General features: G+C 38.0%; 1 protein-coding gene across 1 annotated transcript in view; it reads right to left on the minus strand.

Moving 5' to 3' along the window:
- Positions 1-2,309: 2,309 nt before the first annotated feature.
- Positions 2,310-24,358, minus strand: part of LOC139982840 (uncharacterized) — a 54,846-nt gene continuing 32,797 nt past the window's right edge. The window contains exons 13-18 of the mRNA XM_071995945.1: positions 21,862-22,067; positions 19,025-19,098; positions 9,900-9,997; positions 7,764-7,811; positions 6,150-6,175; positions 2,310-5,277 (exon numbers count right to left, since the gene is read on the minus strand). Of these exons, the coding sequence (XP_071852046.1) occupies positions 5,259-5,277; positions 6,150-6,175; positions 7,764-7,811; positions 9,900-9,997; positions 19,025-19,098; positions 21,862-22,067 (471 nt within the window). The 3' untranslated portion in view covers positions 2,310-5,258. The remainder of the gene's footprint in view (positions 5,278-6,149; positions 6,176-7,763; positions 7,812-9,899; positions 9,998-19,024; positions 19,099-21,861; positions 22,068-24,358) is intronic.

Genomic DNA, 24,358 nt, shown 5'->3' on the forward strand with positions numbered 1-24,358 from the left:
AAGAAAATTAAAATATGGTAGGCAAAGCTTTGGCAAGACATTGAAAGACACATTTTAATTCATTACATCATCGTACTTATTATAATGAACTAGAATTAATATTGCTTATGAAATAATTGCCTAGAGGAGATTAGATGTTTGATTATGATTCATGGATATTTGCTCATCAACAGTTCCTTCATTCCACCGCCGTCACTTCCGCATCTACTTCCACCCCTCTTCCCCACTCCCGGCCCTCTCGTTTTCTTCCTATCGTCTGTTAAGGCCTAATATCCATAATACGTTATGTGTGAGTACGGCAACTACTCCCAGCACAATAAGTATACATGATGCCCAAGATTAAAGTAATTCTGTCTGTTCTGTCCGTGTTTACACCCTTCTTTCTGTCTGTCTGTTTGTCTATTTATTCATCGATATAAATATATTGCTTTCAGTGTTTTTTTTTATTTTCCGGGAGCTGTCTTGTTCTGGTGTAACGTTAGTGTAGTGACGCAATGTCATTACCGCTTATTATTATACTTAATATTTATAATACAGAGACGATTACCATATTTGCATCTTTGTTTTTTGAAAGTGTCCAATATTTATCTCAATTGAAATTTTCTATGACAACTCCGTTATGGTTGAGGATCCATCTTAGTTGTTACACCTGTGTTTGACTTAAACGTTAGTTGAGAATGTGAAGGTAATAGTTAGTACTTACGAGAGAGAGATATAGAGTTTTAAGCTGATTTTGTTTTACACTTTGTCAGATTGTTATAAATAGATATCAATTTGCAACTGATTTTCTCGTTGATTTGTTTGCGGAATGTTAGCATTTAGCTTGCTCAATATAGAAACAGTGTTCACAGTAAAATGACGTTTCCATAATGCACTCAACCATCGGGAAATGACTTTCAAAGTATTACACCTCAATAATTTTTGCTATATGCTATCGAAACATATTTTCTTTAAGTTTCCGATAATTAGCATATGCACGGCTTCGTAGATGTATGCTTCCCCAAATGATGACGTCAGATGAACCCATAATACACTAAATCAGCTGGCGCGAAACACAGGTGATGCTGGCAGACTAAAGCGGACTAAATATTATGTTTCACAAGTTCCATTTTGTTGGAGATCGCTGACATCATTAAAGACGTTAATGGTATAATCAAACCGGGTAAGTGATATCTGTCATTCTGTCACATGTTTGTTACTTCGGTGAATACCATATAATGAAGTCGTACAAGTATAACTGAAACCATTTCTTTTAGCTTCAGAGCATAATAAGTCAGGGATACCGAACGTTTCGTCACTTGAGTTTTTTTTTTCTGAATAGTTGTTGCCATTTACTTTATTTATTCGGTCATGATTCCCTCTCACCATGCATGTAGCAAAGGTTCATGTAGCAGATTCCTGTGGTTCTCCTAAGAAAAAAGGACGCTTAATTATGCATTTTATGACATATTTATAAAATATTAATAAAGGTTATAAATAAATAGGTCTAAGCGTGCGGTTGTCCTAATAAGTAATAGCTACTCTTCGATATGTGTACATTTGAGACGGGATTGGAGTGTACACCCTTACACCCCCCCCCCCCCCTACGTGACCCACGCCTGACCCTCAAACACCTTTCTAGAGAGCAACCAGGATTTTCTTCCATCAACGAGTAATACATATACCTAGCTAGTCATTATTGGTTGATAGTTCAGATCAAATACTGAAGAATAAATTTCGCTCGGCCAAGGAAATATCTTCTCCATTACACCCGTTTCACTTTGTCAACACCATTGGTCCGGTGTAACGAACGAAACTACAACACAATATATTCACATTGTGGCAATATTCTTTGTAGTGTCGATAGACCTTATTATCGAAATGTTAGGACGTTTGCAAATGTTATTGAATACGTATTGTATACATGTGTGAATATATATTATGCCTTTGTAATTGCCTGCCTTAGCAACCATATTGTCACAGAGTCCATATTTACAGATATTGTAGAAGTAGTAAGTTGAGTCTCGTCTATCCGACATGCTCAGTGATTAACCTCCGCCACGTATCCCGATCTTGCGCAAGATTTATTGCTTCCTCGGAATTGTCAATGTTAACGTCCTTAAAATGCGACTTTATTTGTCCAAGCAAGGTTTTCACAGGCCTTCTTACTGTTTAGCAGTATGTCTCAGTATGTTACAGAAATGGTAGTATAAAAAATAACTGGAAAATTTCCAACATAGTCTACTAGCAATAGTGACACAAAGTCCTTAAATAGTTTTAATTTATAATAGAAAAGCACACAAACGAAAAATATGAAGTACGCGGTACGGTTCGATTTGTTAAATCATTTTATTTTACTTTTAAAGCATAATTTGAGTGCGTGAAAAAGATATAATACTTGATTTGGAAATATTGACAACAGAGGTGAACCTGATTAAGTTACTAAGTATATTCTGGCAGGTAGCGAGGCCTGAGTAGAGGAATGTGCACTCTAGCTCTCTCCGATCTGTTACCATCATGTGTACAACTACTTTACTAGTTTCAGGACATGAGTATTGTGCTTCTTCTTAAATTGTTTGTGACCCTTTAGCTCAAAATGCCTGACAACAGGTCTGAGTATACTACACTTTCATGAAAGCTGCATCTTCCAAAAGGTTTTAACTTTCTACGATTCTGAGTAGTTCGCCTCTTAAGATTTATAAAATAGGAATGAATTCATATTGCCTTGTATTGGCTTCTCTGCGACTTCAAATTTGGGAGGACTACGTGAGAGGCAAATGCTGGTAAGTGTAGTTTTGATCCAAGGTTTAAGACATGTTCCAATAATTTTTCTAGCAATGTTCTACAGACACTCGGGACTATCGCTTGAATGGTATCATACCTTACAACCAGTTTGTGTTAAAGTTAGTATGAAACGTAAAATGCAGCTTTTACATGAAGGATTATCATGTCCACTTAAACAATCAAAATATTAACTACTTTGCTATAAGAAAATATTTATTCAATACGTAGCTCTAGCGAGTATATTACCAAGTTCACTGCAACATTCGATACAATTAACTCCTTGTAATAGTTGTTAATAACTTACAACATATTACAACATTATTGAGATGCGCCAAATTAGGAAAATGTTAAAAAACAAAGCTATATACAGCATCATGACTTCTTAAGCCATTGTTATGAATAATAATAAAATGCGTGTATTATAAAAAAATAACAACAGCACTGATATTTCCAACTACGTCATTCCTTTGAAAGGTCATCACCGCTGACGTTGAATTACAACATGTTCATATTACTAAAAGTTTCACCTTTGACATTCGATATTATTCCCAAATATGGAGGAACACAATAAAATTGCGGATTGGAAAGCTATGTACAAAACACAATGTTTTAGATCTTGATATCATACTGTCATTAACTTTATCAAGTCATCTGAACATTTGAAGATGATGAACTTTCTTTAAAGTTCTAAACTTACTAACGGTTCCAAAAGTAAGCATACCTTCTTTCTCTATATCTCTCTCTGTAAGTTTCAAACCTATCCCAAAATATCGAGAAATGCCACGATAGATGACAAATTTACAATGCTAAAAGACAGATGGTACGACATATTCTCCTTAAAGCTGTATAAAGAATGGCAATCATTTGACCTTCTACCATATTTAGGAAAGAGAGTAATTTAAACTGTACATACGACTGATACTAAATGGTGCATAAAGCACCTGAATTGTTATAACGTGAATAGTTATATCTAAATGCCTCTCCTAAAGGATGAATAAGTTGCAGTAAAGTTTAATTTATTAACAGTTACCATAGAAATGTCTCGTTTTGTAAGCAGAATCACAACCTGGTAATCTGATAGTGCCCATACGCACATCTTTGCCATGCAATTTACAATCACCATTTTCTTTTGTTTTTGTTACATTTTCTTTTCATATTTATTTGGGATACAGGGGGTAACACTTTACTATTAAAATAGTAACAAATGATCTTTGTCGTCGAACGAAATGCAGCAATATTTTAGTTTCCTTGCATGTTGGAGCTTATTTATACCAGAGATGCCAACCTCTTGACACAATACAACAGACTGAATATCCTAAAAAAAAAATCAGATTTTTGGAGAGATAAATCAGATTTTCACGAAAACTCGACACTACCATTGGCCCGGGGCCAGTAAAATGTCAGAAAATGTTTTACTGGTAAGAACGGGCAAGTAAAATGTTTGCTTTTTCATTAACATTTAATGAGAAAATTGTTAATCTGCCGATTCCGCGTATTTCCCGCCGATGTAGGCTCGTTGTACAACGTGTTTGTCGGGGTTGGGGGGGGGGGGGGGTTACTTGTACATGTTTCTATGCGATTCCGCTTCCTTTAAAGATTTTTTTTTTAAAGATGTAAATCGTATTTTCAAGAGGCGATATCGTATTTCACTTGTTTTATAAAATAGTCCTGGTTGGCATCTCTGGGTTGGGTCTTGACATTTCACTTTTTTATATTCTACTGATACCTTAAGATAGATAACAACTCACATAAACCGAAATAATATACATTTTGGGAAAATATGTAAACGAAGATAATTTCAAAGTACTGATTACATTCACCACAAAAACAATAATAGTTAAAATTCAACAGTTATTAAATTGTAATTAATTGTTTACAGTTTATGTATCTTATATTAACTATACATATATTTACAGGTAAAGTTATTCGAGGATCTGTCTGCAATTGTTACCAATCGAATGTTTCTTATTTTATCTTTTCAATCAGCTCACTATGGAAATTGGAAGCATTAATGGCATATAGTCCTGCACAAAGTGTCAGGTTATGTTTACGAGCATGATATTATATAAAATATATCGAAATTCTATTAGTGACTTTTATCCACTCGGAGCATCGTTAAGCAAGTTTTCATTACAATATTCGTAGTTTTGACATCTTTCATTTTACTGTAAATATTTCTACAGAATATATCTGACTTCATGTTCACAAGCAAACAGTTCTTACTATTTTCAGCTACTTTAAAGCTTGAAGAACTAACCATTACGAGCGTGATATACACAACCTTGCTAAGACTGCGCCCTTAACTCTCTGTGCTATAGCGGATTTGAAGATGCTAAAAATGGCCAGACTAGAAGGAAAGATAACCCTCTGTGAGATTCATGTTGTCCAGGAGATATTTGCGGTTTGTTTAACTCGACAATCAAGAACGACATAGAAAATGCTGAGCAGAGACACTGTCGGCTACTTCGGCTTATGATCTTACGAGGCATTGTATGTCAGTTGCCAGTCTTCTTACTGTTGATAAAATAAAGGGAGAGAGACGTTATCATATGTGTCAAATGATGACATCATTTTTAAAAGCTGTTCTAATCAATTCATGTTGCTTATTATGACAATTCAATGCAAGCTGGTAGGGTTTCTATAACCTCGTATTTTAGAACATGAAATCAGCATATATAATTTCTTTGTATTGATCTCTGCTAATTGAAACTATGCTTTTCTTGCTCTCAACTTTTATGTTAAATGTTAAAAAATATATTTTGATAATTTTTATGCAGAAGGGGGGGGGGGCATTGATGATTGTCCAATATACTTTGAATGTTATTCCTGATTTTGATTTGATCTGATTTATTTCACACCAAACATACAAAATACAACAAAAATCATATGATGTAGGAATAACACAGAAAGGTTTGTCCAGCAGACATATTTCCACTGTGGTCCCTCATTGTACATCTGACAACAATCTATCCTCAGAATGTTGTATTTTTATATCCCCATGATTTTCATTGTGATTTTCACTAGTAGGTATTTTAAATAATGTCAAGGTTGATGCATTATGAGTGATTGGTGGAATAACAAACAAGAATTCCCTGAAATTTACTTTTATTAATGAATTATATCAAACTTTATTTGATTACAATGTGAATCGCTTTCATCATTATACATTGCAGTTCTCGGACTCATTATTTTACATGATAGTCTAATCACAATTAAATCTGGACACAAAATGAATGGATTCATTAAGAGTTTGAAACTTTCGCAAGTTTAAATCCTTCCAAAATATGGATCGTAAATTTTGTTGAACATTTAACGTTATTAATAATGTGGGGACTGAGGTTTCTGTCTAGTTGTTGACCAAAAGTGTTGTGTTGATAAAGGCCTACCTGTAGCGATTCCGGAAGGCTTCGACCTAAGTAAAACGAAAGAAAAAAATATTAAATATAAATATTGGGAAAATAATGATTGTGATGTTATTATTTGTTAATAGTGTGAGCTAAACTATATAGCATTAGAGACCACATTAGAGATGTCGTGTAGGTTTTATAACAAGAGCCCGAGGGCAATATAGTTCCTTGCTTATAAGTCTATATTTACAAGGGAGCAGAACTGTCCAAACAAATTATTTGGATGTACAACACAATATTATTATCAAAATATCACAAATCATCCGTTGGTCCTTTTGAGAACTTGTTGAGAACCAAGTGTCCGATTTAAGCCTGATATGCACTCTGTCCTGAATGTTAATAGCTGTAACGGTATCAAAATAAACTTTTGGCCACTCATATCTTGAGCATCAGGTTTCCGATTGAAGCGGGAGTTGTTTACCTCTATAGAGCATACCAAGCTATATCATATAATTGAAATATTGACCCTTTTTCTTTGCCCCATATCTCTCAAAATAAGCATATTTTTAATATTTGACCCTTAACCTTTTGACCTCCTAGTCAGATGTAGTAAGATAGTCTGATTTAAAAAAAAACAAGTCTGTATGACCATCCTTGCTGTACTTTATTACTAAAAACCAAACACTTTGACCTCTGATAGCTTCGCGCACGAAGGTCGCACAGGGATCAACCCATGGACAGTTTTGATCGGAAGACCATTTTAGATCTGAATATATCCACAAAAATTTAAATAACCCAAGAAACTAGTAAAGGTCACCCGAGGTCAAAGGTCACCCAGATGGGGGTCGACTATTGGATTACAATAGAGAAACTCCCAAACTTCACGAATATTTATATAAATACTAGTTTTTGACCCGTAATTGACCTTTGTTGACCTTGAAATCACATGATCGTTATCTTCACAACTATGCCCAATGTATCAACCATGTCAGACCATGTCAAGTGGAGTAATTGCTTTGTTTATTAATTTAGTTTTTGGCCCCTAACTGACCTTTGGTGACCTTCACAGGCACCCAAAACAATAGGGTACATCTTCTCACTGTGGAGGATCGATATACCAAGTTTGAGTTGAGTTCAACTTTCCCTTGTTGAGTTGCAGTGTACCTAAGCAAGTGTCACAGACACACACACGCCAATCTGACTACTTAGGTACCTTTTGCTAAAGCAAGGAACCAACACGATATCATGATTAACTCTCGTGAAAACATGCATTTACGGAGCAAATTGTTTAATGGCATAGCGTCACTTTTAAATTACCTTAAGGTAAAAAGTGAGACATTATAAGAGTTGCACTGATTTTCTTACAAAGTACATTTAGTCGCAACCTACATCAATGCCAGAATATTTAAATTAATATGTATACATATAATGTTTAGCTGTGTAGTGACAATGATGCAAAAAAAAGGAATTTAATAGACCTATATTACTTGTTACACACTTTCCTAAACAATGACCAACCTTCTCTAAAAATGATCGATTACCAGTGAGAACTTGCAGAGCCTCATTCATCTCTACACCTACCCCAGACACACGCCCTCCCCCTCACATACATACACACACATTTTCAAATCTGACGAATATTCCGTGTTTTACCTCTTTTGCATAATCAGTATCCGTCAGTTCTTCCCAACGTTTCAACATCTGTAATTAAAGCATATAAAAATTGTTAAGGTAAATTATATTCAATCAGGTGCGATTCCAGTATTAACAAAAATGCAGAATGGGGGGGGTGCAATGTTTTGCCGACTAAAGATGGAAATACCGGCAGGATGTGTTGATAAACGAAGCCTGAGTCCAACGGACTGGGGCCCAGTGGGCAGGTGTCCGCTGAAGCCCGAAAGTTCCCTAGTTGGGGTCAATGCTCACATAAATGCTGAGGTTTACCGTATTTCTGTGCTAAGATGGGGCTAACTTCGACCTGTACTATAGGTTGCATTTAAGTATCAAATGAAATAGGGAGTTGTCCAAATATACATTCCAATCTCCTCCCCTTCCCGCACAACGCCCCCCCCTTTCTTTCGTCTTTCTCATCCTCCCTCTCTCTCTTCAGTGGCGTACTTAGTATGGTTGGAGCCCCGGGCGGATCCTTCCCTTGTCACCTTGTGCAGGGCATGCTGCCCTGACGTATGGGTATAAGCGGAGAAATTGTTGTGATGTTAGGTGGCTTGGATGTAATGGTGCTCTTGGCAAAGCATTGAACCGCTTATATATGTTTAGGATTTCTCATTCGCCAGTTAATGTCTCTTAATTTTTGCTTTTGTTTGATCAAAATAATAATTTTAGTAGATTATTAGACTGGCATAAACAACAATGATTAACAAAAATAGGAACAATTTACTCCTTTTGTCCATAGATGGCCACCATTAACATCCCACATAAACATATATATATATAAATGTTTTTGTATTATTATACAAAAAATGGAGGGGAAGGGGCTGTGGCATGACAACCCCTTTACTAGTACCCCACCCCCGCATATTATACAACTGTCTCTCTATTCTCTCTTCTTTCTTCTCTTCTTTACCTCTTTCATACCCTCTTTTTTCTCTTTCCTTCGTTTTGCTGACTGGTGCAGCATTGGTGAAAGGGGCAGAGGGGATGGGTGAAGGGGTCCACACCAGCACACTGAATGCATTGGTGATTGGGGGAGGGGAGGGGTGTGGAGGTAGTGCATACTGGTACACCCCCTTCTAGCTACAGCGTTGTGTTCAATAAATATGAATATATATGAATAGGAATGGGGGAGGGGGTTAACAACAGCACACCCTCTCTCGTACAGCCATGTGTTCAATGAATATTTCTGTTATTTGGTTACCTACGGTAGCCTTATCATTTGTCAACAAAACATGATATGTTTAACATGAACATTTTAATATAGGGAGTTTTAGTATGACGGAAAAAAATCATAATATAGCAAATACTTTAGTTGGTTGTTAGGACTTTCGTTCTATAATGTCTTTGGCATGAAAGTGTTCTAGTTGTCTTTTTTTAATGACGTCATGGTTATAGCTAGCTCTTCTGTACTTACCGCTGGCAGTGATTGCAACCATTTAATATTTAATTATCATTTTGTAATAAATTCGGTTTGATATTCAAAGTAGAAGACGGGAAGGAAATAAGTCATGACAAATAGGAATTTACAATGGTTAACCATAATATGTTAGACTTTCTTGAATTTGATCTTGACGATTTACTACAGGAAATACCTAGACAAGTTATGAACTTCTAGTAATTCATATATTCAAATACAAAATTAGAACTGTATAACATGCAGTACTTAGATTATTGAAACTGTCTTTACAGTCCAATTCTATCCCGAATGCCAGGAACAGGGAATGTCAGTAATTTAAAGCGACATTAAGGCTCGGAATTACACATTTATGAATCTGCCTGATGTGTGAGCAAAAGGGAGGGTGGGGGAGGGGGCGGTAGGTTTATGAAAGAAATCTCTACTTGTTGGAGCAGCATATGTATGATTCCGGAAATTAACGCCGTAAAGTAAACTTCTCACACTGACGAAGAGCAACTGGAATGTGTATCTGCACTCGGTCTGGATCTTTTTTTACGCTTTAGTGTTTAAAGCAAACTCATGGCAACAACTATAATGTACACTAAAGGATGGATTTAGGTGGACACTCATTTATTTTAAACTGTCTACGACATATCAAACTTATGTTTGTACCTAAAGTAAATAGTTAAAGGTAATGATAACTCACACACATTACTTACAGGAAAGAATGAATCAGGATCTTTGTTCAGAAGCCAGCGACCAGACTGAAGATCCAGAAGATAATGGCGTTCATTGTCTTCGTAAGGAGCCCAGTAAACTGTAAAATGGATAGAACAGAATACTATAGTGAATATTGTAACTTCACCATGCATGGATAATCGAGACACTGGGAATGCGTAGTTACCTTTGGGACCCTGACCCGCCCACCCCAACCATCCCCTCACCCCGTCAAGGACTAGTGTTCGACAGATTATATGATGATCGGTTCTTGCCGATTACCGATTAGTTCCTGTGACAATCGGGCCGATGCCGATTACCAATTATTTCATCACTTTCGTGGAACTGGCCTAATGTATGATTAAGTGTTATGCATGATTACAATACAATCAAAGATGTTAATGAACTACTTAACGTTTCCCAGTAAAGATTAAGGAGCAAATAAAGAACACTGTAATACATACATGGGGCGCTGTACATTTATAACGAGGAGTCACAATATTGCAATCCCGCCACAACACAGTAATTGACAGGCATGTACAGACTACAGAAGGAGGAAAATAGTAGCCATTGGCTACGAAATGAGAAAAAAAGGGTCAGGGACAGCTTTGACAACCGGTATAATAACCATTATCCGTGTTGCAACTCCAACTAAAGTAAAGTGAAATGTATATCGCACGGAAATAAAATATTCGTTATTTCGTAATTTGATAACGAAATATATAATCTGATTTGCAAAATAATTTATACAAATAAGTTACTTTACAGCATTCCCTTACACAGGCTCTTTAGTGGATAAGCAGTTTGCTGACAGTTTCATTTTATCATGAAAAATAAAACAATCCCAATTTTTCAATTATTAACATCCGCGAGGGAAACCTTCCGATCGAACGTTTTTTTCAAACGATGATACACAGTAAGTCAATAACGCTTCTCCATTGACTTAACTACATGTGGGCGAAATCACACACTAAAGTCACATTGACTTTTTCGGGCGTGTCGCATAAATTAGACTTGCTTTAGCAGGGGCGTATCCAGGATTTTCCAATATGGGGGGCGCCAGGCATGAATGATCGCCGTCCTGGGGGATGGGTCTAAGGGGAGGGGTGTACAATTTTTGCTTTCAAAGAAGGGCTGAAATGCGAAATGGTGTCATATGCATGGGCGGCGATCCGTACTTCCGAGTGGGGGGGGGGGGGATATGACCTTGTTGACTATCTAAGCGTAGCGCCACCATGAGTTGGCGCGAAGCGTCCAAGAAAATTTTGGGATTAACAAACCCTCTAGATGGCCGGAAACGGCACTTCCCGAGGTTTCCAAGCGGCATATACCCAACTTTAAAATAGGGATGTCATGTCCGAAATATCTCATAATCAGGATCCAAAATACTTTTTCTTTTAATTTCGGGTGTTATTTTGGGAAAATTGCCCCTGTCAATCTTGTTTCAGGCGCAACGTTAGAATGTTCGAGAGCTCTGTTATATTATTCGATGAAGAAAATGGCCTCATGCAGGCTATTATAGGCCTATACACATGCAATACACAATTACACATAGTTACATTCCTAGGTACCGATTGCTAGGGCATCCAGGTGAAACGTGTATTAAGCATTACCCTGGTTACATGAGATTCTCAGCTGTTCGAGGGAACATGTACGTGTGTAGGCCTACTATAGGGCCTATATGAATACTATGAGGGTGCATATATGTTCTATATCAATACCGTGGGCGCAATAATACATTTTGTTGTTATAGGGCCAATGAAGCCTACAGTCAACTATTTTTGCATTATAAAGACGCTTTATTTGAAAAGATCGCACTGCGTTTATGGTAGGCGAGAAATGAAGCTAAAAAAGAGCCGTACATTAACGAAGATGCATAAATGTAGGCATGAAAATATTCTTATCCCTTTTCCCTTATCCCTTTTTTTTTTTTTTTTTTTGCTAAACTTTTTTTTTTTTGGTGACGGCCAATAGGGGGGGCGCGCGCCTGTTGCGCCCCCCTGGATACGCCCCTGGCTTTAGTCGGTTGCGGTAAAGGAGTTCAGTTAATGCAAAGGGGTTATTTTAGCACATATGGTACATGCGGTCAGGGCAAAAAAAAAGGTTGCGTCAGGTTTTAAGCAAAAATGTGCATAACAATGTTTGCCTTATCACACTATACTGTAATGCAGTAGAACTACTGAGGACTGTCGCCAAACATTTTTAGGAGTATTTGGCGCCTTGGTTTCATAATTTTATCGTATTGGTAAAATCTTGGTCGCATTTTCAAACTGAACAGTTATGATGCTCAACCTTTCTGTAGCCAGACTAGCCTTATGTACGTAGAACTCACAATGAACGAATCATAATGTTATCGTTTTCACTTTCCAGATTTCACCTACGGTGAAACGGCCAAAGTAGTTCCAAAGTAGGCCTATATTGCTTTCGTTTTATTCAGTCAAGACAATAAATCTTTCTTATCAATCGTTAATGGATAATAGGAGGTTTTGTAAGATGCAGTAAGTGAAGTGAAAAAAAAAAATAACGTCGCCCGCCTAAGCTTATTGCGGTATACTGTATGATGTTAACTGCAAAAACTGGATAGTACATCGAAGAGCATTAGTACAATCTCGCGTGAGGGACTTGCGATACTGTTTCCTTCCCGGCTTTCAATAGCGCGTTGCATCGAGTGATCTACATTCTTCTCCCGTTGTTATTGCGGTGAATCTAAAGCGCGGAAAAATACAATCCTTTATGTGGAACGTAATAATCGGTTCCGCATGATCGGTAGCGCTATGAATTTTGCCGATGCCGATTATTTACCGATTGTCTGATAATCGGTCGGATGCCGATTATCTAACCGATTATCGGTCGAACGCTATAAGCGAGTTCAGAGTTACGAGTGCGCATGCCCGATTCTCACTTGGGGTCAGGTCAACTGAGAATGAAATCCTCGGAAAACGTAAACAATGCTTTTCATAACGATAATCGCACTAAGAATGGGTTACTGGGACATTCGGAATTTATTTCAAGTGCATATTTCGGTGAGTTTACTACCTAAAAACGTGTATAAAGGAAAAAGTAGGTAACACGGGAACCCCGTTCCCGGGAAATGTTAGTCACTCGCGGGAAATTTTGGAGCAGAGATAAAAAAAAAATAAAAAAAACAGGCAGCAAAAACATGAAGAGGGAGGAAGAAAGAAAGAAAAAAAATGAAAAGAAATAAGACGTGTCCGACAATAAAACATGATAGGTGAATCATTAAATTAGATCTATTATTACCGATTTACCGTCAGTCACTATCTGCGGGTCAGTATATGCCTATGTGCAGTGTTCGATTTTTCCGGTATCGCATCGCAAAATGCGATCCAAAACGACAAACTTGCGAGACGTTTCCAAATCAGCATCGGACATTGTGCCGATTTGTGCGATACAAATTCCTAGTCAGATTTGGGAGCAAGCACTCAAACCTTAACTTACGAACTGTCGATCATAATGTAGAAGATATAATTTATTGAGGTTATACTCAATGTACAACTTATTCACTTGACCGTATAGCGAAAAAAAAACCTGAAAAAATAATATCCTACCATAGTTAAGTGTAAAGCAAATAGCCTAACCACCTCGGCGGTTACGGATCTCACGTAACTAAAGGTTCCCTGGCAACGTGCCAAAAGAAATGTTAACAAACAGGTGTTACACAGGGGATGAGCTCACAGTTGTTGGGAAAGTACCTGGGCAAATTCGCAGCACATGTACCGTGGTACAGTAGTTGGGTATAGGGTTAAACACTGCAGTTGTAAAAATGTACGCATAGTGCACGCTATTCATTGTTAGGCAGTCTAGAAACGGGGCTTTGCTGAACGTTGTTTGTTTCATAATATCGGAAGTTTTGTAAGTTGCACTTTTTAAAGATTGAAAGACAGATTAAATCTCTTTTCATTTTATAACATAATATAGCTACTTTAACTTGTCATTTTAAAATTTTCATCAGTTTCGTGACATTTTAAATAAAAAAAGTTGTCAGTATTTTGCATCCTCAACTGCGATTTTTTTCATCGCCAGACATCGCAAAAAATGACAACAATTTTCGGGGGCTTTCCCCCCAGGATCCCCACGAGGGGTTCTACCTCATGACCCCACCATAGCCCTAAGACGGGCCCCTGGACACCACGCCTTTATGCTCGCACTTTACGCGTGCTAGGCAGGCGAACACCGGCGGGAAATCGGCAGTGTGTTCGAGGGAAATTGAACAAGGTTTTCCAACACTGCTGAACTGTGCAGTTACTGTATGCATCATGTTCAAGGTTTTCACGGAGGCCTTTGAGGAAATGAATGGTTACTAACTTACTACAGTGTATATATGCTGCACTAATGCTGTGTGTAGGCCAAGGTTCACGAAGGTCATTGGTTATATTTGCGCGCCGTAGACGTGTTTTTAGATGTTACGGAGAGTCAGGTTTCCATGGATATTAATCGAAAATGAATCTGAGTTTAACTGACGCAAAAGAAATGGATCGTCTTGGGCAGATTAACAAATCATTGCAAGTATAAATAAGTACAGGTAGCTCTGCTGTTACAAAGAAAAGTTCAATATCGGTTTGCTGTTATCGGCAATTAGGCAAAATTTTACCGATACCGATATGCTGCCGATATTGCAAATATCGGCCGATACCGATATTGAAAACGATTATCGTAGCAACACTAGTATAAATAATAATAATAAACAAACATTTTCTAGTTAATACATTGATCGCCAACATTTGGTCCCTTTTGTGGTAATTTCAAAACTGCTATTCAATATTGAGGAACTGCTATGCAACAAAAATATTGTATAGCAATTGTCGAAATTTGTTGCTATGCAATTTTTTGGCCATAAGTCGAACACTGCCTATGTGTACTACGTGACCTAGGCTACACCAAATATCGAACGTTACTTGGGCTCAGCATGTTACGGGACTTCAAAGTTATTCTGAAATTTTGGTTATTTATTTTTCTTCAAACGATGATTGTGAAGGTTCCCATGTTCAAAATCTTACCCTTATGCATTTCACCTCATTTTGTTATAATAATTATAACGATTTAATAAATTTTTAGCCAAAACAGCAGGGAGTATATCCAGTTTAAATCCATCTTCGCACGGGACTGTATATTATTATAGCCTAGGGTACGGTACTGGTAAACACTTCTGTGCGGTACTTGAGAGTTGATGCTGTAATGAAATGGATTCGTTTATTAATGCGGGGGGTTCCACGATGTCATTTATAGTTATCTTTCGCCACTTTTTTAATTTTTTAGATTTTTTGTACGAAAGATTGATATTGTACGTATTGAAAGTATATTTTCTGGAGTAAACAATAGCCGATTAACGATAGAAATAAATCTGTACTATTCCTATGTATGTAGTTTATAATCCCGTGTTTACGTAGCCCCTATGATACATTCTTATTGTCTGAAGTTCCAAACACGTGGTGACGTGTTGATAGTTAAAAACTTTTCATTGTGAACTTTTGAACTTGAAGGGGTTGCCCTATTCCAATATCATGGAATAGTGGGGAACTCCCAATTTCTTTTTGTGTACGGATTACTAGTTTAATCCATGTGCGAACGTGATAATCTAATTGGGTTGCTTTTTTCCACGGTTTGTGCTTTTCTTTTGGAAGTGTATGTTAAAAAACAAAGGTCTTAATATAGCGTGTTATTTTTTATATTTTTTATAACCGTGCGTGTAAGAGTATGAGCATACTTTAGCCTAGGCTATGCATATTGAATGTATGACATTGACAGTCTCGTAACTAAGTGCTTTGAACCATAGATGAAAGTTGAGGAAAATACCGGTTGTAGTTACGACACCGGGATTCATGTTGCAACAAAACGACTCATGTGCTACCGTAAAAAGGTTTAACACATGTGTAGTACACTGGCAATCACCGTAAAAATGGGCCACCAAATCGCGTCAACTGGGTCTTCTATTTTCAAAATGCTTCAGCTTTTGAGGGGGCACATCCCCCTCAGACAACCCCCGACAATGCGTTCCGCGGCGGGTAATCCGACTTAGTCGGATTTATGTTCCAGGAAAAAAAAAACATTTTTTTTTCTGTCCGTGACTGCATAGTAGAGGCATTGATATCTTGTAGTTGGCTTTTCATGTTAATAAATATTAGTTCTCTTCATTTTTATGCGTGATTTAAGAAAAGCTTAGTCTTATTCTTGGCATATTCCTACTACTTATAGGGTGGGTTCAATTTGTTCAAACAGAAAAAAAAAGATATTTATTTTATTTGGTAAGAACATTATAAAAAATAATCAGCGGGTGGGGAATTTCCAGGGGTTATTCCAGGGATTATTATTAATACGCTGCGATGGTGTACACTCTGCCTTTAGAAAGCACAACATTGACTCGGCAGAAATGGCATTGTAAAAAATTTCCCCGAGCCACCCAGACTCCAAATAGCTGAAGGCTTTACCATCTTTATAGTCCGTCGTCAGTCTTTGCCTCAGTTCAATGTTATCAATACTGATAAAATATCAATGAACATGCAAGACGGCCATTTTTCCATTGCACATTCGCCTTCCCATGCAAGTGGCAAATCCGAAAAAGGATCGACAGGGTCTCTTCTTCAACCTGAAGTACCGATGCGTAGTCATCTGCCTTTTCATTTCGCGCATCTGCTATGTTAACTTCAGCAATGTTTATCTGAACGGCAGAATACGCTAAAGCAACCAACTCTTCTTTTCGGCCACTCATCTTCAACTTTCGTTTCTTTAAAAATTCCTTCAGTCTGTCAACTTTCCAAAGCTTAAACTGTTCCAAACTTGTAGAAATATCCATCCCGAAGCGAAAAAACAGAGTAAATTTAGACGTAAGTTATGCGATTTCTAATGTTTACTGTAGGTGCTCATTAAGTTAGCGTGGTTACGCGAACAGACAACTCTCGTCTCAACGAGAGTATTCTTATTTGACCTGTTGACCTCGATTGCGCAATGCAAATAAATTGTTGTCTGAACTCGCTTATTACTTACATATACAAAGAGGATATTTGACATGAACCCTCACATATATGTCATTACTCGAAAGATGGAGAGTATACTACCTTCTCGTCATTCCGAACTTGACACATGTTATAATATATTCAATATTTGAAACAATTATCAATAATAGATTATTAACTAATAGCAATTTTATTAAATATTGTATCATAATCAGGGACATATCGCCAATACAGTTTAAAGAGTATTTCAGTGTTTTAAATTTGAAAGTAAAAGTGGCTAATATTGGTCATTTATAACCGTCACAGTCTGTTATTTGTAAATTTCCCGTTATAATTGATTTACGTAGAAATATAACCTGAGGAAATCTACAAAACATATGATCAAAACAACTGCAATGCAAATTATGGTACAAGTTCAAATAATCTTGTTCAACGAAAAGAAACATAGCAAACATAATTCCGTACCCTAGGAACTAACCGGCTGCTTTACTTGAATGAACATATTCCACTTTGGACCTTTTGTCTTATCGAAAAAGACGTGACCGGACAAATACCCCAAAACAAATACCCCTCGGAAGATTACCCCCAGTCAATACCCCCTCTGACGATTCCCTGACGGACAATTATCCCCCGGACAAATACCACCCGGACAATTACCCCCCAGGACAACTACCACCCGGACAGATACCCCCGGACAATCACCCCCGAGGACAAAAGCCCCCGGACAACTACCCACCCGGACAACTACCTCCTCGGACGAATACCCCCTAGACAATTACCCCCGGATAAATACCCCGGACAACATCCCCCTGGACATATGCCGTTAACTATAGGGGATGGATGCAGCGACGGATACGCAGGTCTTTCTTCTAGTTTAGTTACCCGCGGGCCTGAACATAATACCTTGGTCCCTCGGGCAAGAGCATATCTAAAATTGGGTCAGGGTGCCGGTCAAACTGGCACCACAAGGGTCGTCGTGTGCTTCTGGCCCTTTTGACCTCATCTCGACTTTCTAAAAAGATTCGAGCTTTAATATATAAGCCCCCAAAACTCCTGGATAGGGTTTGGCAATAGACCGAGGCCCGGGGCAAGATACGGTGTTTGAGAAGCCCCAGTGGGGTGGGGGGGGGTTGGACATTGGTCACTGGTGGTATTAACTATTAATTTACAATAAGTTATAGTGACACTATTCTGTATTATTAATCTTCAAGCAATTCCGGCTGATTGCGACTTACTATTTTCAAGTTTTCTTCTGAGTAATTTTACTTGATGATTTGTTATGTTTTGTTAGTTTTTGTATAACGCTTTATATGGCACAGCCATCTCAAAGCGCTTTGAATCCCTGGTCATCAGGCTGGCTGCCGAGAATCCAGCACACACACCTTGGTAACCTCACAGGTAACCTCACATTTATACACCTGGATGGAGAGGGGCAGTCGAGATAAAAGTGCCTTGCCCAAGGACACAACATAATGGTGATAGCCGGAATCGAACCCACAATCCTGAGATCATATATAAAACTAATGCATTAGCACTCGGCCACCACGCTCCCCTAAACTTACATCATTGGTGCCGCCTGGAGTTCGGGTAAATTTGGGTGTGGGTCATCCAAATTCATTGTGATGTCACATATACACAATCAGAATTGAGCATGTATTTTTATTTGAGGTATCAAAAAACTACACCTCAAGGTCCCCACGCCTACAAAAATGTCTCATAAGGTCCTCGCTTCTTCACGCCTCCAGTTTGTGCTGGGGGGGGGGGGGCTGGGGAGTATTCTGGATTAGTTCGGGTACTATTCTGGGTGAGGTATCTGTGCCGGTGTATTTGCGCGGGTGGAGTTTTTTGTAATTGTCCTCGAGGGTAATTGTCCGGGGGTAATTGTCTGGGGGTACTTACTCTCGGGGGTATTTGTCCTCGGGGGTGTATGTCCGGGGAGTAGTTGTTCTGGGGGTAGTTGTCCTCGGAGGTATTCGTCCTCGGGGTGATTGTCAGAGTTTACTTGTCCCGGGGGTATGAGTCCGGGGGTATATATCCGGGGGGTATATATCCGGGGTATTTGTCCTTAAAGTTTCACCAACCCCCCCCCCCCCAACTCCATTCCAATTCTTCCTGGTGAAAACCACTAGAATATCAATGAGAGCTTTTTACTGTACCGTGGACATTCCTTGCTTTCAGCTTTGCCAGAGAGGAAGATGCAATAATTGGTGGCAGCAGACAGTATTGAAAACTGAAGAAGAAGAAAGAGCTCCATTGTAATAATTATTGTGACGTCATATAATATTCAGGTACTGTCCATCCAGTGTAACTACTTCTGATTTTAATTATTGACTATACTAGATACGTAAACGGTGGGAAGGATAAAGGTTAGCAATATTACAATCTAAAATATTCTAAAGCTGAAGGTATGATACCCGTTATTAAAAGGCGATGATTTACCTTTTACATTATATTTCGGTCAGAATAATGCACTTGTAGGCCTATTCCTGACCATAATGGCGGTGACTTTTTCTGCTAGTACGTTCAAGGCCATCAAAGTTATGCAATGCCTTTTATACTGAATGTTAACATTAAACGACTGGAAATGATGCGTACGTAATCTACATTCACCAGAACTCACAACACTACGATACCCATATCAATGGAAGCAACAGCCATTTTATGTACTGCCAACGGTGGCGGGGGGAGGGGGTTCGGGTGAGGCAAAAATAGTATGCCCTCCGTCAAGGTGAGGGATTCAAGGGGGCGCCGTGGCTATTCCCTTTGAGAACTTTTGGTTAGATGGATGGTGTTTGCATGACAGTTCTATACAATGTAACATTTTGGAGAAAAAAAATCTGAAGGAAAGTAAATAATAAATAATATATTAATTAGTCTTTTATCTTTACTGTTTAGGTTGCACCGCACACATTCATTATATATTTATATACTGTGCACTAGAGTGCTTTTTAATATTCCGTCTGGCATTATTTTATTCTGGGAACTGACACCTCCCCCCCCCCCCCCCCAAACACACACACACTCCGTGCCCTGTCCAATAACATTTCAAATCGCCTCATCACTAACTATACAAAAATAAGAAGTCGTTCCCCTCTTTTTCTTATCACCAACTTTTCCGTTACTGCAAATATTCCTCTTTGAAGCATCCAATACAATATAAATATACCTTACTGCTATAAGGAACGGTCTATTAAAGTTACTTTGCAATGAGAATCCAAAACAGGGATCTGAGTGTAGCAGTTGAAAAAAATCTACGTGCCAGAGCGACCAACATTTTAAATCCAGACAGTGTCCAGGCGCATCCATAGCAACAACCAGGTACTTGTTTGTTTGTAGATTCCAGGTGTTATTTATAGGACACCCGTCTCTTTCACTGAATACAACTTCTTTTCATTGCATTGTTTAAGTATTTGATTGACAGGTGATGAACAAAAGAAAATGTTAAACTATTCAAAATGTCTGTAGAGGGAAAAGATTGCTGTACATCTTTAGCAAGAAAATGATGAAAGAAATCCAATAGACTTTTAGCATTGAAAAATCTGTGTGGACTGTCTAAGTAGAAAAGCGTAGAAATCAGTTAACTGTACAGATATATGATGAATGTGTACATGTGTACAAATTGTCATTTTGATGGAAACATGGATTAAAACAAATATAGGAGAAATGAAACAGTGCGTGCCCCGAGGGGGGGGGGGGGGGTGGATGGTGGTGTGGGTGGAGTGCGGGGTTGGGAGGGGTTAAAGCGGAGGATTTGCAAGATAAAACAAATATAGGGGAATGAGAACAGTGTGCGTGTGCCGGGGAGTTGATGATGGTGGGGTGGGGTGCCAGGGGGGTGTTGGAAGGGTTAAAGAGGATGATTAGCCTGATGAAAACGAAATACAACAAATATAGGAGAAATGGAAACAGTGTGCGTGTGCCGGGGAGTGGATGGGGGTGGGGTGGGGTGGGGTGGGGTGCCGGGGGGGTTAGGAAGGGTTAAAGAGGATGATTAGCCTGATGAAAGCGGATTAAAACAAATATAGGAGAAATGGAACAGTGTGCGTGTGCCGGGGAGTGGATGGGGGTGTTAAGGAAATGTGTTTGCGGCGCTGGGCGTGGATATGAAATAGCGTATAGGACACATTTAACAAGTTCAGGGAAATGACATTTGAGGGGTGCGGGAGGGGTGTGAGAGAGGGTATATATAATTGCGTAGTCTATACATTGCTTCAGGGCATGATTTGCAGGTAGTAGGATCAACAGTGTGGAGGTGGGCTTGATGGTGGGGCCGATAAATAATTGTTGTGGCATTGGAAAGGAAATTCACATTGGAATAATTTAATGATAAGGAAATGGCATTTGAAAGGACTAGGGGTGTGGAAGGGGAACCTGGTGGAGGTTATGTATATACTTCCGTACTTGATACATTTGTTCAAGACATGCACAATTGTTGGTAGATTTCATTCATTTAAAGCAAAACTGATTAATTCAGCTCCTTATCTAATTACAGTAAATAATTTCTTTTACTGTTGATGTTGTCAAGTTTGTTAAACTAAAAATTAAGCTACATAAAACCTGTTCTTACTTTCTTTGATCCATATCTCTCTTAGATTCCTTAGTCAATTTTATTAATAATTATTATAAACCATTTCAAGTAATGTCTTCTCCTCTCACGCTAGATATATTTGTTATCATTCTTACAGCGATACAAGACAATCTTTTATTTTTGTATCAATATGTTTATCTGTCTCATTTTGTCTCTATTTTACTCTCCCATTAATTATATTCCTCACCTAATGACCGTTCTTTCATTGTTACTTCATTTCTCTATTCAATTTCTTCTTCATTTATTTGTTTTCCTTCTACAGTTATCTAAACACCTATCAATAAACCTTCAGTAATCGTTAAATATTAACTATATTAATCATTCCTATCTTGTTTATATCATTATTATTAATTAGTTATTGTATTAATTACTAATATTATTTACATATCTATTAATTATACTTACCCCAGTTCCTTGAATCTTTGAGAGTGTTGTACATATTTTAATATTCCATTAACTTCCTGTTTATTAATTTTTCTCCCATTCTCTGTCTGTATGTACATATTCTCTATTGATGTTATGATTGGTAGAGAGAGACCAGAGTAGACAGTAATATCATCTTCATCAACCTTGTTAAAGGACTTGACTAGAACCACACGGTATATAGGAATCTGAAGGAAAGTAAATTATAAATATAATATTAATAATTATATCATAATATCATAAATATCTGTGACTAGTTACAGTAATGTTTATGAGTTGACTATTTGTTGTTATAACTAGTGAAGGACTAATGGTTCTGGGGTTTGAGGGGGTTATAATGGGGCCAGTTTAATACTCAAATTGATGTCAAGGGGGAGGGTGGGGGGGTGTTGAGTGGTTATAGTGCACATTTACACTAATATATTACTTTACTGTAAAGAGACACAGATTTTTGAACAAAAGGGGAACAGGAGGGCGAACAGTGGGTTCAGGAAAAAAGGTCAGGAGGGGGGGGGGGGGCATTACATATTATGTTAGCGTTATGGGTTGATTTACGGTTCAGTTGTAACTAATTCTAGTATAGGATATAAAAAAATCTGTACTAGAATACTAAATACAGGATTTAGCACTGACTAGAAATGGGAATCAGAGTAAAATAAATAATATATAGAATAAATATAATAATAAACTATAAATAAAGACATGGTTCGTGTTAATGGGGTGTAAAAGGTGCGTTGAATTTGTATTATGGGTTGCAATATTTCTTTCCGTTTTTAGGGGGTCAGTGTAGAGCTAATATAGTAGGCCTATTCAGAGTGAAATACATTGGGGGGGGGGGGCTGGTGTAAAAGTTTAGTGTTTTTTAAGGTAAGTGGCAACCAGAGTAAAATACAGTCATATTTATAAATTTATTTTTTAATATTATTTTTTATTTTGCGTTGCGTTGCTTTTTATTTTGTTTTGTATTGCATTACTAGGTTATGAAAACAAAATATGTTGTTGTTTAAGAACAGAAGGCTCTGTAGCTTCCTTGTTGTGTAAGCTATGTGATATTACAAGGGCGTAGGAACGGGGGGGGCTGGGGGCGCCAGCCCCCCAGTGAAAAATGTGGAGGGGCGGAAGTATCATTCCGCCCCCTCCCCCCGCTTCGCAAGTCAGAAAACCCCTTTTTCATTTCCAAATGTGAAATAAATCTCATTTGGAGCACCAAATTGCATCTAAGGCCAGGTGAAAATGTAAAATTATATACAAAATGGAGTGGGTGGGTTGAAGTGTTCTATATTCCACCAAATTGCATCTGAGGCCACCTGGAAAGGCAAAAAAAAAGTCCAAAGGGGAGGGGGACACCCACTCCCTTTAGACCCCTCCCCCAGGCCGGCCATCAGTCTTCAGCCCCCACTCAAAAGTACCTTCCTACGCCACTGTGATATTACTTGTTGTATTGGAGCCTTGGGAGTAAGGAAGGGTCAGGTGAGGGCCTAATAAATTTTCAAGTAGGTAATAAATAGTTTTAGGCAGTTTTGGTTTACGGTTATTCAGTTAAATTAATCACTCTGATACTAAACATTTTTTCTTAACGTTTACTTTATTAAGTAAATTTCACATATAATAATTATTCAGCAAACTTGGATTATATTAATATTTCAAAATTACTTAACTGTCATTGCTTAAAGTGTTGAATCATTTATTGATTATTAGTCGGGGGGGGGGGGGCAAAACAGTTTTAGACATTTTATTCAAAGTTGTAAAGGACAAAATACCTTTAACTCCTTGATGCTACCTGTTATGTGTGTCATACTTTGAAAAGGTTTAATATTATGCAAGCCTGTTGTAAGGTCCCTCATTTTTATTAACTTCATGAGTAAGGGGGGGGGGGGAGGGGGCAGGCAGTGAAATGAAAATGTTAAGAATTCACTGACTGATTAAAAGACAAACCCTGTATTATTTCAGACAATTTGCAACAAAGAGATTGTGTAGGCGACTTATTGCTGTTTTTTAATAGATATTTAATTTGAGGGGGAGGGAGATGGGGGCGTATGTCAGGTTAATTGGGGTTTACTGAAAATACAAGTATGTAAATAAACTTACATCAGTGACATTGTATGTTAGATCTGCTCTGGATAATGAAGGCAACAATGCCTTTTCTACATGTTTTATGCTGTATTGTGCTTGTTAGCATAGTGGCCCTGTGAGGGGAAGGGGGGGGGGGTCGATAGGGATCAGTTGACTTGTGCTTGGTAAAGTGACTTGTGCTAGGCTTAAGTGATAATATTTGGCATTACATTACTTGAGTTCTGGTTCAAGTCACGCTGCCAACCACATTGCATAATCTTGAATAATTACTGGCGATTATTTTATTTTCTCGTTTTAGTTTAATTAAAATTGAAATTATCTGTTAATTTAGGTATTAGTATTCAACAATAATAAGAAAGGGATTTTTTAGCTTCTAGTTAAAGTCGCTTCTGAAATAGCAATGTTT

This window comes from Apostichopus japonicus, chromosome 16 (assembly GCF_037975245.1).
Source record: "Apostichopus japonicus isolate 1M-3 chromosome 16, ASM3797524v1, whole genome shotgun sequence".
Classification (NCBI taxonomy): domain Eukaryota; kingdom Metazoa; phylum Echinodermata; class Holothuroidea; order Aspidochirotida; family Stichopodidae; genus Apostichopus; species Apostichopus japonicus.